The sequence below is a fragment of the Moschus berezovskii genome, chromosome 14 (genome assembly GCF_049115385.1).
Source record: "Moschus berezovskii isolate FMDL1 chromosome 14, NW_MosBer_1.0, whole genome shotgun sequence".
Lineage (NCBI taxonomy): Eukaryota > Metazoa > Chordata > Mammalia > Artiodactyla > Moschidae > Moschus > Moschus berezovskii.
Window position 1 is genome coordinate 57,976,539 of NC_142473.1, and position 16,477 is coordinate 57,993,015.

Below are 16,477 nucleotides of genomic sequence, written 5' to 3' on the forward strand. Positions count from 1 at the left end.
CTAAGGATCAAGGGCCCTGGAATTCCCTAGGTTCTGGGGACATGCCATTTTGGTGATGGCTGTCTTGACATCCTTGTTCCTCAGCATGTAGATGAGAGGCTTGAGGACAGGTGTGAGAATAGCAAACAGCACGTTGCCCACGATGTGGGAGTCGAGGGCCAGGTCAGCCCTGTAGGCCACACAGGCTATGGCAATGGTTGAGTAGCAGGTGCCACCACCAGGAGGCGGGAGCTGCAGGTGGAGAAGGCTTTGGAGTGTCCTTTTTGGGAGCCGATGCGAAGCACTGAGGCCAGGATGCAGGCATAGGAGAGAAGCACCAGGAGAAGGGGCGGGAAGGACAGCAGCATGGCGATGCAGAAGCCCACGAGGGTCTGGGGGTGGTGTCAGAGCAGGAGGCCTGGACCACAGCCAAGTGGTCACAGAAGCAGTGGGAGGTGTGAGCGATGTTTTCAAAAGCCGTGTGGGAGGTCTGTACCACTGCTGGGATGGGCAGAAGGAGGGCAGTGAGCCAGGCACTGGCTGTCAGGGCAGCGTTGGTCTGCGGGGTCATGAGCACAGGGTAGTGCAGTGGGCGGCAGATAGCCACATAACGGTCACAGGCCATGACCACCAGGATGAAGGCTTCAGAGCAGGAGAAACTGTGGAAAAGGTACATCTGCAGGAAGCAGGCAGAGAAGCTGAGGTAGTGGTCCCCAAACAGGAATAGGGACAGCATCTTGGGGACAGTGGTTGTGGTGGAGAGGATGTCCAGGGCTGAGAGGTTGATCAGGAAGAAGTATATGAGCTTGTGGAGGCTGGGCTCTGCCACCACAGCCACCAGGATCAGGGCATTTCCCACCAGGATGAGCAGGTAGATTACGAAGAAAATGACAAAGACAAGGAGGAAGAGGGATTCAGGCAGAGAGGTGATGCCCACCAAGTAGAAGACAGGTGAGGAGCCCTTTGATCCATTGCAGACGGCTTCCATTGTGAGTCGGTGCGGGATATCAGCAGACAGACACTGGAAACATCAGTACATTCCTGTAAACCAGAACAAGCATGAAAATGTCAACTGAAACATGTATCTTTTTCTTTTCAACCATGGATTTCAATCCTAACAGTTTCTTTGTGCCTAGAATTTCATTGCACAACTAAGATGCCCAGGATGGTGAGTTGTCTAAGGAGCATTGGTTGCAAAGCTGGTCCTGTCTGGTGGGGAAGAGAACTGGACGTAAACCTCTGAAGGACAGGTAGAACACATACCTAGAACTGGGGCCAGTGTGAGCAGCTCCAGGGACACAGAGAGTCCCACATATGAAATAAGTTTCTTACAATCATCATTATCCCATATGGCAAAAGACTGGCTTGAAAATGAGCAAATTTCATATAACTAGAGGTATGCAAATCTGGGGTCTTTTTGGCTAAAAAGGTGCAGAGGAAGTTTAATATTTAGATAGGCGCTTTATTAAAAATCTTTAAGCAACTGTCTGACCCTAGATCCATTGGTTCTTTTTAAAAAGTATTATAAATGAGTGACATAAATCAGAAAGTGGAGGATTCCCTTTCTGTGATGTCTTATTGATAGAGACAGCTGCTTTCCTCAGGGGCCGCTACAAAATGCCATCTGCTTCAGCTGAGAACAGCTCCTCTTTCCATGCAGCTGCTGCTGGGGCTCTGTCTGTCTCAATCTAACATGATTCCCTGGGACCTGTCCTTCCTGTCTCTTTGTCATGTCCAGGGACCAACCATCCTGCTTTGCCCAGATCTGCCTGGTTTTAGCACTGCTAGTGCCACGTCCCAGGAAATCCCTTCAGTTCATTTCAGTTCAGTCGCTCAGTCGTGTCTGACTCTTTGTGACCCCGTGAATCACAGCACGCCAGGCCTCCCTGTCCATCACCAACTCCCGGAGTTCACTCAAACTCATGTCCATCAAGTTGGTGATGCCATCCAGCCATCTCATCCTCTGTCGTCCCCGTGTCCTCCCACCCCCAATCCCTCCCAGCATCAGAGTCTTTTCCAGGGAGTCAACTCGTCGCATGAGGTGGCCAAAGTATTGGAGTTTCAGCTTTAGCATCAGTCCTTCCAATGAACACCCAGGATTGATCTCCTTTAGAATGGACTGGTTGGATCTCCTTGCAGTCCAAGGGACTCTCAAGAGTCTTCTCCAGCACCACAGTTCAAAAGCATCAATTCTTCGGCAATCAGCTTTCTTCACAGTCCAACTTTCACATCCATACATGACCACGGGAAAGACCATAGCCTTGACTAGACGGACCTTTGTTGGCAAAGTAATGTCTCTGCTTTTTAATATGCTGTCTAGGTTGGTCATAACTTTCCTTGCAAGGAGTAAGCGTCTTTTAATTTCATGGCTGCAATCAGCATCTGCAGTGATTTTGGAGCCCCCCCAAAAAAAGTCTGACACTGTTTCCACTGTTTCCCCATCTATTTGCCATGAAATGATGGGACCAGACGCCATGGTCTTTGTTTTCTGAATGTTGAGCTTCAAGCCAAACTTTGCACTTTCCTCTTTCACTTTCCTCAAGAGGCTTTTGAGTTCCTCTTCACTTTCTGCCATAAGGGTGGTGTCATCTGCATATCTGAGATTATTGATATTTCTCCTGGCAATCTTGATTCCAGCTTGTGCTTCTTCCAGTCCAGCGTTCCTCATGATGTACTCTGCATATAAGTTAAATAAGCAGGGTGACAATATGCAACCTTGACGTACTCCTCTTCCTATTTAGAACTAGTCTGTTGTTCCATGTGCAGTTCTAACTGTTGCTTCCTGACCTGCATACAGATTTCTCAAGAGGCAGGTCAGGTGGTCTGGTATTCCCATCTCTTTCAGAATGTTCCACAGTTTATTGTGATCCACACAGTCCCTTAGTCCCCGGCAAACTGAGATGTTAGTCGCCCTGCAAGGGTAGGAGCATTTTATATGCCTATGGTAAAAGGAGTCATCTCCCCAGTGAATCCAAGTGGAACATGGATTCTCCACCTATTGGGAAAAAAAGAAAAAAGCAGACTCCCAGGCACTTCCTGGACCACTCTGTGGTCTTCCCCGTGCCCGGCTGCTGCAGCTCAGCAGGTGTCACTGTCTAACCACTTCATGCCCACTGCCTGGGCCCAGTCCAGAGTGCACCACAGGGAACTAAAACATCTCAGAAGCAGTGTCAGGAGAGACAGCCAAGCCCTCTGCAGAGAGTAACTCCGTGCCTGGGAGACCACTGAAGAAAGCTACTGAGGATGCGTGGCAGCCCAAGGCCCCCAGAGTGAGACTTTCCAACCCTCAGAACTGAGCCAATGGCAGTGTTGACTCATGCTTCACCTTGACTGAGCAATCCAGGGCCAGGTTACGTTGATGTTCACTGCTTTTCTACCCCAGGAACCCCTGGAGCTGATCCACTTGATTTTCCAGAACCATCTCCAGCTTCTCTCCCTCTTCTAACAAAACCCTTCTTGTGTCAAAGATTATGCAAGCACGAAAATTGTTTGCAGACAGTTGAGTCCCTGAACCTTCCTTTCACAAATGAATCTTCAAGCTGGGGTGGGAATGACGAGCAGCCTCCGGTCAACAGCTGGTGTGCACCAGCCTTGGTCCTGGAATCTAGGCCTCTAGATCTGGTCTTAACACTCTTTCCACCAAGACAGGCCACCTGGAGGATTCAGAAGCTCTGGTTTCCACATGGGAAAAAAATAGGCCAAAATTTTCCTTTTCCTCTCTGTTTATTAGACTGCTATCAGAGACAGTTATGAATTTCTCTTTTGTTCTGAGGGTGTTTTCAAACAGTTTTAAGTGGACTGGTTACTAAACAGAGGCTCTGCATGGCTAGAAAAAAAAATGCTATCCTCAAGAAGTGACTTAAGGGGACTTCCCTGGTGGTCCAGTGGTTGAGAAACTGCCTTGCAACACAGGGGACCCAGGTTTGATCCCCGGTGGGGGAACTAGGACCCCTCATGCTGCAGGGGGACTAAGTCTGAGCGTCACAGCTACTGAGCCTGTGAGCTACAACTCGAGAGTCTGCAACGCAAGGAAAGATCCCACGTTCTGCAGCTAAGACCTGATGCACCCAAATAAATGTTTTAAAAGAGAAAGAAATGACTTAAAGAAGAGGTGGACTGGATGCTTCTGCATGCAAAAAAGTCATGGCAGTCAGAGCACCCATCCTGAGTAAAACTGTTGTACACTTTGTGCCTGGTAGAACCTAGCTCATAATAAACCCTCAACAAATACTTTTTTAAATAAATGAATTAATGAATAAGACGGTTAACCTGAGTTCAACTTAACTTTTTTCCATAATGGACTAATCAGCAGGGATTTTTCCTTTCTTTTGTTTTAGCATCTAAATTAATACAAACCATATTTCCGGGGAAGTTGATACAATTCTGAGATGCTGTTCTCTCGCCCCTGACTGCGCCCATGTAAGTGAGTTGTGTGAGGTTTGTGCAAGGTTTTCAGGGCTGTCACAGAATATCAGAGCCAGAAGGATCCTTAAAAGCAAGCGGTGTAGTCCAATTCCCATGGCCCTCCCCTCATTTGTCCAATAAAGTAACTCAGAGAAGGGAGCGACTTGCTCAGTCAAGGTCACACAAAGAGATGAAAGTCAGATCCCCGACTTCCTGCCCAGGACTCCCAAGGGTTCACCACGAAAGAGGCACTGAAGCGCCTCTGTCTGGCAGCCCGGATCATTCATGTTTCCCTCACTAGCCTGTGGCTTTCTTGGGGCTGGGGACCAAGCCAGCTCCTCTCCTATAAAACCAGCATCTCCGTGGGGCCCAGCACCTCGTTTCTCAGTGTTTCCACAGAGCTGTCCTGACCACCCCCAGGGCTTTCCCTCCAGCATTCTGCAGAATCAGACCCTTGATTCTGTGGAAGCTTCTGGCCCTGCTCCCTTACTGTCGCTAATAGGGAGGAGGAGGCCTAGAGAGGGGCTGTGCCTGGCCACAGTCACACAGTCAGTGAGTCAGCAGCCAGACTGCATGCCCAGTAGCTTCAGCCATGTCCTGTTCTTTCCATGGACTGTATGCCCACCAGGCTCCTCTGTTCATGGGATTCTCCAGGCAAGAGTACTGGAGCGGGCTGCCATGCCCTCCTCCAGGGGATCTTCCCAACTCAGGGATCGAACCCACGTCTCTTACGTCTCCTGCATTGGCAGGCAGGTTCTTTACCACTAGCATCAACTGGGAAGTCAGCCTGCAATTCTATAAATTGAGGCAGAAAGAGTTTATCCCATTTCCCTTCTCTTGGAGCCCCTCTCATTGTGGGGTGAAGGTCCTTGACTTTCTGCCCCCTTAAACCATGTCCTTCCAGAGCCTTGTCCTTCCTTGGGCTCTGACAGGCTCTGGGTACTTCTTTGTAGCCTCCAAGTCTACATGACGGGGGCTCAGCTCACCTGCAGCTCAGGCCACTCCAGTTGCCCCTTCCTCTCCCCAGGCCAGCGTCACCTCAGTAGGGAGGACCAGGCTGGGACTGAAACTGGATTCATCAGACCCCTAAGCCCTCATCCCTAGCCCGCTTGGGTCCTGTCCCCTGAGGCCCTCTTCTATCAGGGCCCTGTGTATTGCTTTTCTGGGGATTCCCAAGTGGCTAGTTAGCAGCTACTACTGGGCTTTGCTGATATGAGAACAACAATATTAATAGTCCTCACTGGGGCACAGAACCCTGTGGTCTATGGAGGCTTTCCCACCAATTGAACAACAATTCAGAACCCCATGTGACAGGTGAGGAAACTGAGGTGCAGAGCTGAAAGGAATTGCCCAATTCACACAGGCCAAGGCAGGATCGAGATCTCAGGTTTGCTAATTCTTAGTCTAGCCTCTGAGCCAACCAACCACACAAATGAGAAAAAGTTTGTGAAAAAATCTCCGTATAATTGTAAACTGTGCTACTGGCCAGAGGAAGGAGTGTGGGGAACTTTTGAGGATTTTGAAGCTAGAGATACAGGGGTTACAGAACAGAGAGCTACTCCGTTTCCCAAATGTCCACTCTCCCTCTCCTTGGCTTCTCTTACTCTGTCTTTCTTAGATGGAGTTTGTTCTCCATCGAATGAGTCTGGGAGGCCACAGAGTGGATATGTGCTCAGACCCTGGTGGCACACCAATTTGGTTCAAGCCTGGCTTGGAGCTCTCTGAGATTCTGTTTCCTCTTCTGTTGAACGGGAGTCTGTTCTGTGCAAGCTCTGTACTGGTGAGGTGCAGGGTGAGAAAAGGCGAAGGGGGCCAGCAGTTGGCAGAAGCACCTTCCGCCCAGGTTACATGACCCCGTCTCTCTCCCGGGACTGTGGGAAGGCCCATAACATTCCCAGTCCAGGTCTCCTCCATCTGAGAAAGTGGATGGGGTGGTCCAGAAATGTCTCCAGGAGGAGTCCATGTATCTCAGGAACATTTTTTTTTAATTTATAGGTTCCTTTACTTTTTATTAAAAAATTATTTGATTTATTTTTGTGGCCACACTGTGTGGCATATAAGATCTCATTTCCCTTACCAAGGACTGAACCTGTGCTCCCTACAGTAGAAGGGTGGGGTCTTAACCTCTGGGCCACCAGGGATGTCCCACCTCAGGAATACTTTTGAGCTCCGAACAGAAGGCAGCCTGGCCCTCTGAGTTCCTCCCCGCCCTGCTCCCACAGCCAGTGGGGGCCAGCTGCCTAAGCCACTCTGCCCCGGAAAGTTGTCAGTAGACAGTCTGTCTCTATCTCGCCCCTACTGCTCCTCACCTTCCCCGGCGTCAGGCTTCGACAGATCCAAGAGGCTGGGAAAAGAAGGTGCCAAGGAGGAAAGGGAAGTTATCAATACATCAGGGGAGAGACTGGGCTGCCTCCTGGTGTGGGCAGGAGGCTCCTGGAGTGCTGGGGAGGAGAGTCCAGAATCCAGGGCCATCACTGGGGCCTCCAGCACACTCATCACTGTCATCACCGTTTCTTCCACCAGGAGGCAGTGTGCCCTTGGCTTTGGGGGCCACACACTTGAGTTCAAATCCCAGCTCCTCCATTTGGTCAGTGACGTCACTTCTCTGTCTCCCCTTCATGAACAGCAGGGAACAGTAGCGGCTATATTGGCTGGAGTGAAGGTTTAGTGAGACACTCTAGGTGAGAGCTCTTTGCAAGCTGTGACGTGCTGTGAAGAAGTTTCCTACAGTATCGCGGCCATGGTCACTGAGAGGCCACCCCCTAGATGTCTTCCCCTCTGCGGGGGGACAGCTTCCTCTGGTGAAGTGGCTTGTGCTGTTGGCCACAAGTGAGGCACAGGTACTGTGGCAGTAGGTCATGTGAGGGGATATGTGCCTGGTGGTCAGGTCTTAGGTACAAGTGCATCATTGTCACTGCCTCCTCAGGTAAGGGGACCTGTGGTGATGAGTCACCTCTGAGGCACCCTTGAACTGCTGTGACAGCCTCTACTGGTGAGGAGGGGGTGGTGTCAGCCATGTCTGAGGTGCACATACTCTGCTGTCACAGTCCCTTCAGGTAAAGAATTTATGGTTAGTGGTCATGTCAGGGGCACCCCTGCACTGCTCTCAGCGCCTCCTCAGGTGAGGGGGCTGTAGCATCTGTCACATCAGAAGTAAGCGTGAAACGCTGTGACAGCCTCCTCAGGTGAGGGGAAGTGTGGTGATGGTTCGCGTCTCACCACATGCTCCTGGCCTGTGGAACTGGGACATCACTTGCGTGTACCTCAGGCCTCACTGCACAACACTAGCCTGTATAGGGTAGGACATGCAGCATTATCACCGGTTAACAAATGCTAACAGGAACCAGTGTTCCCAACCAACCAATGGTATTCCTTTCTTTTTAAGAATTTCCCACAGTTTGCTGTGACCAAACACAGTCAAAGGTTTTGACGTAGTCAATAAAGCAGAAGTAGATGTTCTTCTGAAATTCTCTTGCTTTTTTGATGATCCAACGGATGTTGGTAATTTGATCTCAGGTTCCTCCTCTGCCTTTTCTGGAAGTTCATGGTTCACATACTGTTGAAGCCTCACTTGGAGAATTTTGAGCATTACTTTGCTGCTGCTGCTGCTGCTAAGTCACTTCAGTCGTGTCCGACTCTGTGTGACCCCATAGATGGAAGCCCACCAGGCTCCCCCATCCCTGGGATTCTCCAGGCAAGAACACTGGAGTGGGTTGCCATTTCCTTTGCTAGATGAGTGCAATTGTGCAGTAGTTTAAGCGTTCTTTGTCATTGCCTTTCTTTGGGATTGGACTGAAAACTGACCTTTTCCAGTCCTGTGGCCACTGCTGAGTTTTCCAGATTTGTTGGCTTATTGAGTGCAGTACTTTCACAGCATCATCTTTTAGGATTTGAAACAGCTCAACTGGAATTCCATCACCTCCACTGGCTTTGTTTGCAGTGATGCTTCCTCAGGCCCACTTGACTTTGCATCCCAGGATGTCTGGCTCTAGGTGGGTGATCACACCATCGTGGCTATCTGGGTCATGAAGATCCTTTTTGTGTATAGTTCTTCTCTGTATTTTTGCCACCTCTTTTTAATATCTTCTGGTTCCATTAGGTCCGTACCATTTCTGTCCTTTATTGGGCCCACATTTGCGTGAAATGTTCCCTTGGTATCTCTATAATTTTCTTGAAGAGATCTGTAGTCTTTCCCATTCTATTGTTTTCCTCTTTTTCTTTGCATTGATCAGTGAGGAAGGCTTTCTCATCTCTCCTTGCTTTTCTTTGGAACTCTGCATTCAAATGGGTATATCTTTCCTGTTCTCCTTTACCGTTAGCTTCTCTTTTTCAGCTATTTGTAAGGCCTCGTTAGACACCATTTTGCCTTTTTGCATTTCTTTTTCTTGGAGATGATCTTTATCACCGCCTCCTGTATGATGTCACAAATCTCCGTCCATGGATCTTCAGGCACTCTATCAGGTCTAATCCCTTGAATCTATTTGTTACTTCCACTGTATAATTGTAAGGGATTTGATTTAGGTCATACCTGAACAGTCTAGTGACTTTCCCTACTTTCTTCAATTTAAATCTGAATTTTGCAATAAGGAGTTAATGATCTGAGCCATAGTCAGTCTTATTTTTGCTGACTGTATAGAGCTTCTCCATTTTTGGCTGCAAAGAATATAATCAATCTGATTTTGGTATTGACTATCTAGTGATGTCCATGTGTAGAGTCTTCTCTTGTGTTGTTGGAAGAGGGTGAAAAAGTTCTGGAGATGGATGGTGGTGGTTCTACCACAATGCAAATGTACTTAATGTCACTGAACCATAAACTTAAAATTTAATATGGTAAATTTAATGTTTTAGATATGTAACCACACACACAGAAGACTATGGTTTTTCCAGTAGTCATGTATGGATGTGAGAGTTGGACCAAGCGGCAAAGAATTGATGCTTTCAAATTGTGGTGTTGGAGAAGACTCTTGAGAGTCCCTTGGACTGCAAGGAGATCAAACCAGTCAATCCTAAAGGAAATCAACCCTGAATATCCATTGGAAGGACTGATGTTGAAGCTGAAACTCCAATACTTTGGCCACCTGATGCAAAGAACTGATTCATTGGAAAAGACCTTGATCCTGGGAAAGATTGAGGGCAGGAGGAGAAGGGGACAACAGAGGATGAGATGCTTGGATGGCATCACCAACTCAATGGACATGAGTTTGAGCAAGCTCTGGGAGATGGTGAAGGACAGGGAAGCCTGGCATGCTGCAAAAGAAGTGGACACGACTGAGCAACTGAAAACAACAACCACACCCCTCCCCCCCCAAAAAATTAAGTAACACAGCTACCACGTGGAAAAAACCAGTACTCCTGCCCCAGAGTCTTGTTCTTGTCCACCCACAATTTCCTCTCATTACAAGTGGAACTTCTAATCTGGCAGAAGACAGAGGAGTAGTAGGCATCCACATCAGGCTCAGAGAAAGGTTGATCCTGAGGGCCCAGGGTGTGGGCCAGGGCAGAGTTTGAAGCACAGTCAGATTTAAGGGCTGGAAAGTTCCCTCTGGCTCACAGCAAGATGGAGACTGGAGACAGGGAAGAGACTGGGACACTGCCCAGGCCAGAGCCGCTAGTGGCCAGCACCAGGGCAGTGACAGCAGAACGGGAAGGAGGCTGGTTTGAGAGACGAGTGTGGAGGAGAGGGAGAGAGGGGAACAGGTAGCGACTGCACCCACGGGACTCCCCTGGCCTGTCCACTTCAGCCTCCTCTGACAGTCTCCTTCCTAGCCCCCTCCTCCCTCCCCCCGCACCCCCCCCCCGCCGGACCCCCCCACCAACTGGAGTCTTAAAGGAAGAGCCAGGGGCACAGATCTCCTCTCTGGCCCCCAGGGGGCAGTGTTACAAAGTCTGCAGGGCACTGGGGCGCCTGCAGCCAGGGGCAAAGGCTTGCTCACCTCCGTCTCCGCTGCACCACCACCCCTGTGTCCTCTCTCCCAGAAGTCAAATTATTAATAACTGTAATTTCTCATGTTCCACACTTGACACTTTACAAAAGTGTCAGTGGTACATCCATTAGCTCACATGTTCCTTCCCCAAAGATGGGGCAGAGCAGGAAGAAACTCAGGATGACCCCTTTATAATAAGGAAACCTAGAACCAGGCAGGAAATAGGACCTAACCAAAGACAGTGTTAGTTACAGCCAGGGTTGGGAGCCAAAAGCCAGCCAGTGCCCAGTCTGGACCCTGTGAGAAGGAAGTCTGTAGCACCCACAGAACAACAGGCCATCCCACAGGCCTGGGAGCCCCAAATTTGCCCTTGAACTCCCTCCCACCTCAGAGGTAATTGATTCACATGGGGTTGTCAGTGAGATCGGACTGCCCTGGCATGCACCTGATTTACTTCTTCCTCATCCTCCGCCTCCAGAATCACAAAAGTCATCACCATTACCATCATCACCATATTAATAATGGCTTGTGTCTGCTCAGCTCTCAGACTTGGTGAGCACTAATCCATCAACTCATTTGAGCCCTTGGACAGCCCTGGGAAGGTATTTCACCGACAAGGGCACCGAGAATCAGAGACGGCAAGAGACCAACCTCAGGTCACCCGGCTAGGTCTCCGGAGAGTTCACAGTCACATAGAGTTGAAGACAGAGTGAGATGGTTGGGTTTAGTGCAGCCCTGCTGGGAGGTTTCCCATCATCTCTACAGATGAGGAAACTGAGCCTCAGAGATCTTCTTACTGGGTCAGGATGAAACCATCTGTTGCCACACTCACTCTCTGTCTGGGCACAGTGCATGCAGAGTTTCTAGCAGAGTACATATTCTCTCCAGGCTGGAGGGAGAGGCTGGTGAGAGGTAGCAGCAGTTGGCTGCAGGGGAAGGCTGCTGTTAGGGCAAATGGGCTTCTCCAGGAAGAAACTCCAGGCCAGGTTTAAGCTGCAGAAAGCACAGCCAGGGCTGCACAGGGCTGGGTGGGCTAGAGAAGCCAGCAGCTGTGCTGAGCCAAGGTGGGTAGGGCTGAGTGGCCAGGTTGGACGCTTACGTGCCTGCAGACCTGTCTTCTCACCCAGTTGGGAAATTTTCTGTGTTCCGATCCAGGAGCCATGCCAACAAAGGTGGGAAAGTCCTGAACCCTTGGTAGGAGGGGGTCTGTTCCCCTTCCACCTAGAGGGATATATCAATGCCCAGGGAGAGACTGTGATTTCCCCGTGGTCACAACACAGCAGAACCTGCTGGTCTCCTGGCCTCGGTCTCCCAATCTGAAAAAGTGAGGGATGAATTAAATGAGCTCCAAGTTCCTTCTGGGCTCTGATCTTCTGAGTGCCACCTTTCTGTCCTTGGCTCAGACCCCAGCCTGGACGTATCCTCGACACGTAGTGCCGGGCAAGTCACATGGCCTCTCTGAGTGTCAGAGTCCTCATGGCTGAATTAATACTGCCTCCCTTGAATAGATCTAATGAGCCATGCATGGGATCATGTGGACACAGCTTTGGCTCCCCCACACAGCATCTGGGGGTAGGGATGACTGAGGTTCTGATGGAGGCCATTGCTCGTCCGCCTGGCCAAGGGCTCATTTATAGATATCCGCTCCCTGGCTGCCAGGCCAGAGGGAAGTGGGAACAACAGTGCTGATGTGGCGGTTTAGGGCCTTTTTTAGGAAGGAGCCTCTGCCACTCTTCCCCTTCCCCCAGTGCCCTGCCCTGACCTCCATCTTCTGGACACTTCCCCAGTGATCCTCAGAACAGAACTGAGGTTGGGCCATTTGATGTCAGCATCTCCATTTAACAGATGAGAAGACTGAGTCCCAGGGAAGAGAAAGGGCTTGCTCCAAGTCCCACAACAATGTTGTTACAGAGCTGGGACCAGAACTGATGTCTTAAGGCTGAAGCCTGGGGCTCTCCCCTTGTCTCCAAATTCAGATACTTCTACAAAATGAAGAGTCCCCTACCTTGCCAGGTTTGCAAAAGAGCTTGGTTTCTGCAAATGGCTTGGAGTTTCACAAGCAGCATCAGACTTGACACAAGATGCAGGGCTGTGCAAACATCATTGGGCCCTAGAAGCTGCAGAGCTCTATAAACTGTGCCAGGCTTTGCCACCAGCATGGGACTCTAAAAAGCCATCAAGCTTTGCAAACTGTGTGTATCCACAGATAGTATTGCAATCCACACACATCCTAGGGCCCTGTGAAATGTACAGGGCTCAGCAAACACCACGATGGATGGTGGGGTGCAAACCAGGTTGGTTGAACCTCAAGCCTGGGCCACCCAAAATGGAAACCTCACTGCTGGATTAGTCCAAGAGTTGTCTGAAGGCCTGTTAGCCTAACTCCCAGAAGGTCCTGGAGATTGGACTCATCCTCTAATTCCACAGCTGAATTCAGGAATATTCTTGGACCTGGGTCAGCTTGGGGAGGCTGAAGTGATAAATGAAGGTCGCTCATGCCTGAGGTTACTGTATGTTCTGTGCCCTGTGGGGTGCTGAGCATGGTTAGACTCAGAGATTGATGAAATGAACTTAGCCAGCCAAGCCGGTCCCAATATCATTCCATGTGCAGAGCTTCCGCAGCCTTTGGAGCCACGGTGGGGGTAGTGAGCTTCCAGAAAGTTAAAAGGGACCTTTACTCTCTCTGAGCTATAGTCAGCTCCTGGTCTTGTTTTTACTGATAGAGCTTCTCCATCTTTGGCTGCAAAGAATATAATCAATCTGATTTTGGTGTTGACCATCTGTTAATGTCCATGTGTAGAGTCTTGTCTTGTGTTGTCGGAAGAAGGTGTTTGCTATGACCAGTGCGTTCTCTTGGCAAAACTCTATTAGCCTTTGCCCTGCTTCATTCCGTGCTCCAAGGCCAAATTTGCCTGTTACTCCAGGTGTTTCTTGACTTCCTACTTTTGCATTCCAGTCCCCTAGAATGAAAAGGACATCTTTTTTGGGTGTTAGTTCTAAAAGGTCTTGTAGGTCTTCATAGAACCATTCAACTTCGGCTTCTTCAGTGTTACTGGTTGGGGCATAGGCTTGAGGTTGTATATTGTCACCCTGCTTATTTAACTTATATGCAGAGTACATCATGAGGAACACTGGGCTGGAAGAAGCACAAGCTGGAATCAAGATTGCTGGGAGAAATATCAATAACCTCAGATATGCAGATGACACCACCCTTATGGCAGACAGTGAAGAGGAACTCAAAAGCCTCTTGAGGAAAGTGAAAGTGGAGAGTGAAAAGGTTGGCTTGAAGCTCAACATTCAGAAAACAAAGATCATGGCATCTGGGCCCATCACTTCATGGGAAATAGATGGGGAAACAGTGGAAACAGTGTCAGACTTTTTTTTGGGGGGCTCCAAAATCACTGCAGATGCTGATTGCAGCCATGAAATTAAAAGACGCTTACTCCTTGGAAGGAAAGTTATGACCAACCTTGATAGTATATTAAAAAGCAGAGACATCACTTTGCCAACAAAGGTCCGTCTAGTCAAGGCTATGGTTTTTCCCATGGTCATGTATGGATGTGAGAGTTGGACTGTGAAGAAAACTGATCGCCAAAGAATTGATGCTTTTGAACTGTGGTGCTGGAGAAGACTCTTGAGAGTCCCTTGGACTGCAAGGAGATCCAACCAGTCCATTCTAAAGGAGATCAGTCCTGGGTGTTCATTGGAAGGACTGATGCTAAAGCTGAAACTGCAATACTTTGGCCACCTCATGCGATGAGTTGACTCACTGGAAAAGACTCTGATGCTGGGAGGGATTGGGGGCAGGAGGAGAGGGGATGACAGAGGATGAGATGGCTGGATGGCATCACCGACTCGATGGATGTTGAGTTTGAGTGAACTCCGGGAGTTGGTGATAGACAGGGAGGCCTGGCGTGCTGTGATTCATGGGGTCGCAAAGAGTCGGACACAACTGAGGGACTGAACTGAACTGAACTTACTCTCTCAACCACGTGCCTGCAATTTGGAGTCTGGAAGGCTGCACCTCTGCTAATCTCTGTGAGGACTCACAGTGCCTGTCTGAAGGATTTAGAGAGGGAAAGCCAGTTTGGCTTTCTCAAACAGGATTGGGGTCTGGTTTCCTATCAACTGAAGCCAAGTGTTGACCTCTCCCTGGGCGGTGGTCCTGAATTCCCAGTTCTGATCTCTCAGAGACTCACTCTCACTACGAGTATCTGCCAAGGGCCTACTATGTGCTAGGCTGATCTGTGATTGTTTCAGATACTCCCCACTTCCTTCTAGCATCCCTTATGCCACTAGGAACCAAGTGGGGCTCATGTGTATCTCTATTGTTGCACTCCAAAAGCTGGACTCCAATCCCACATCCCTGTAACATGCAAAGACTCTATTCTTGGAACTGGGTCGGGTTCACTTCTGTATCTTGGATTTGGGTAAACTCAGAGGTCTTCCTCAGAAAATGCAGCCTGGGCAGAGGAAAAAGCCTGGTTCCTAGCATCAGAGGTTCAAGGCAAGACCCCACCACTTCCTAGCCAGGTGACCTCTGGGTGGTTACTGAGACTCAATGCCTCATCTGTAAAATGGGGGAATATATTCCTGGCCCAAAAGGATTAGGAGGGGCCAGTGGGGCCTCATGTGTGAAAGTGCTGAGCAAGGCAGAAGAGGCAAACCAGGTTCACTTTCCCTTTCCCTGCCCTGTTCTGAGTCCCGTCTCTGCCACTCCTTTCTCTGAGCTCCCGGCCTCAGGCTTTGGTTATTTCCTGCACTGAATTTGCACAGCAGCCCTGAGAGTGAGGACTATCAGTCCTTCTTTATAGAGGAGGCAGCTGACGCTCAGAGAGGTGCAGGGACTTGCCTAAACTCACTTGACCGTGGAATGACAAAGCTGAGATAGGACTAAGGTCTGTCTGGCTCCAAGGCCTCCATCTTCAGTCTTCGATCCAGAAAACTCTGGGGATCTCTTATATGCTCTTCTGCTCTCCAACCCCACCCTCCACTGAGATGGCCATACTTTATGGAGCTGCTGCCATGATTCCCCATCTCCCAAGGGCTGGCCACTGTGACTCCCAGTGGATGGGGTCCCTCCTTGCTCTGGATCTGTGGTGCTCAGAGAAGAGATAGGGGTTCAGTGAGAGGGGAGGAGAGCTTGAGGGAGACAGAGGTTCAGTGAAGGAGGACAGTGGGAGAAACGAAGAGATAGGGGTTCAGTGAGAGGGGAGGAGAGCTTGAGGGAGACAGAGGTTCAGTGAAGGAGGACAGTGGGAGAAACGGCCTTATATGGGGCTCGTGAAGGATGAAAAAAGTTCTGTAACTGAGACAAGAGTTTGATGAGGGAGGAGGCTCAGAGTGACTGCTGAGAGGAGACTGGAAAATCAGGACTGAATGACCCCGGGGCTGGGAGGGGCCGTCCACATTCCCTCCACCCCACCCCCCCACCCCCCCCCCACCCCCCGTCTCTCCACCACCAGTAGGAGAAAATATCCGAGGGAAATGAGAAGCTGGAAAGGAACAGGCTGAGGGAAGGCTCGTCAGCAGCCTCCTTCCCCCAGCGGGGCTGTATCTAAACAAACCCAGCCTCCTCCACAACTCTGGTCCTGGGCTGCTGCAGCCAGAAATCACAGGAATTCAGAGAAAGAGACAGAGTAGGAACAAGTGACTAGGGGAGACAGGCCCTTGCAGGGCAGAGTCAAGTCTGAGCAGGGCTTCCTTACCCACCTGGAAGAGGTGTCCAGTGTGGCCCAAGAAGCATCGGTCGACCCAGTGGCTGGAATCCGCACACTGGTGCATCCCCACTGCAGCTCCCCAGCTGCTGTCTCCGGGAGCTCCCATAAGCTCTCACTGCCTCTCTCCTGCTAAAATCCAGTCCTGCAATTGGAATAGGGGCTGAAACTCGCCGCCCCACTCCAGAAGTCATGGCACCCAGGATAGGTAAGTCTGGACAAAGTAAGGAAGGGGCATTGGTAGGGAGTCTGGGGGCCATGTTCCCAGGGTGAGGGGAGAGGCTGTAACATATGCGCTGGGGCCGGGGGAATAGGGGTTCCCAGTTCCCTCCACAGAGCCAGGCATATGGCCAGACCTAGTGAGGGCGTGTTGAATGAATGAATGAAGGACCAGAGAGGTAAGAAGGTTGCTGTTTACTCAGCTGGAGACAGGGCAGCCAGCTTAACCTCCCT

At 50.0% G+C, this 16,477-nt stretch overlaps 1 protein-coding gene and 1 pseudogene across 2 annotated transcripts in view; one reads left to right on the forward strand and one right to left on the reverse strand.

Annotated features, from left to right (window-relative positions):
- Nucleotides 1–967, reverse strand: LOC129553658 (olfactory receptor 2AT4-like; annotated as a pseudogene).
- Nucleotides 968–15,822: 14,855 nt separating this feature from the next.
- The window catches only part of SLCO2B1 (solute carrier organic anion transporter family member 2B1), a 51,324-nt gene continuing 50,669 nt past the window's right edge, over nucleotides 15,823–16,477 (forward strand). For both annotated transcript variants that reach the window (XM_055423681.2, XM_055423682.2), the window contains exon 1: nucleotides 15,823–16,232. In XM_055423681.2, the coding sequence (XP_055279656.1) occupies nucleotides 16,217–16,232 (16 nt within the window). In that variant the 5' untranslated portion in view covers nucleotides 15,823–16,216. The remainder of the gene's footprint in view (nucleotides 16,233–16,477) is intronic.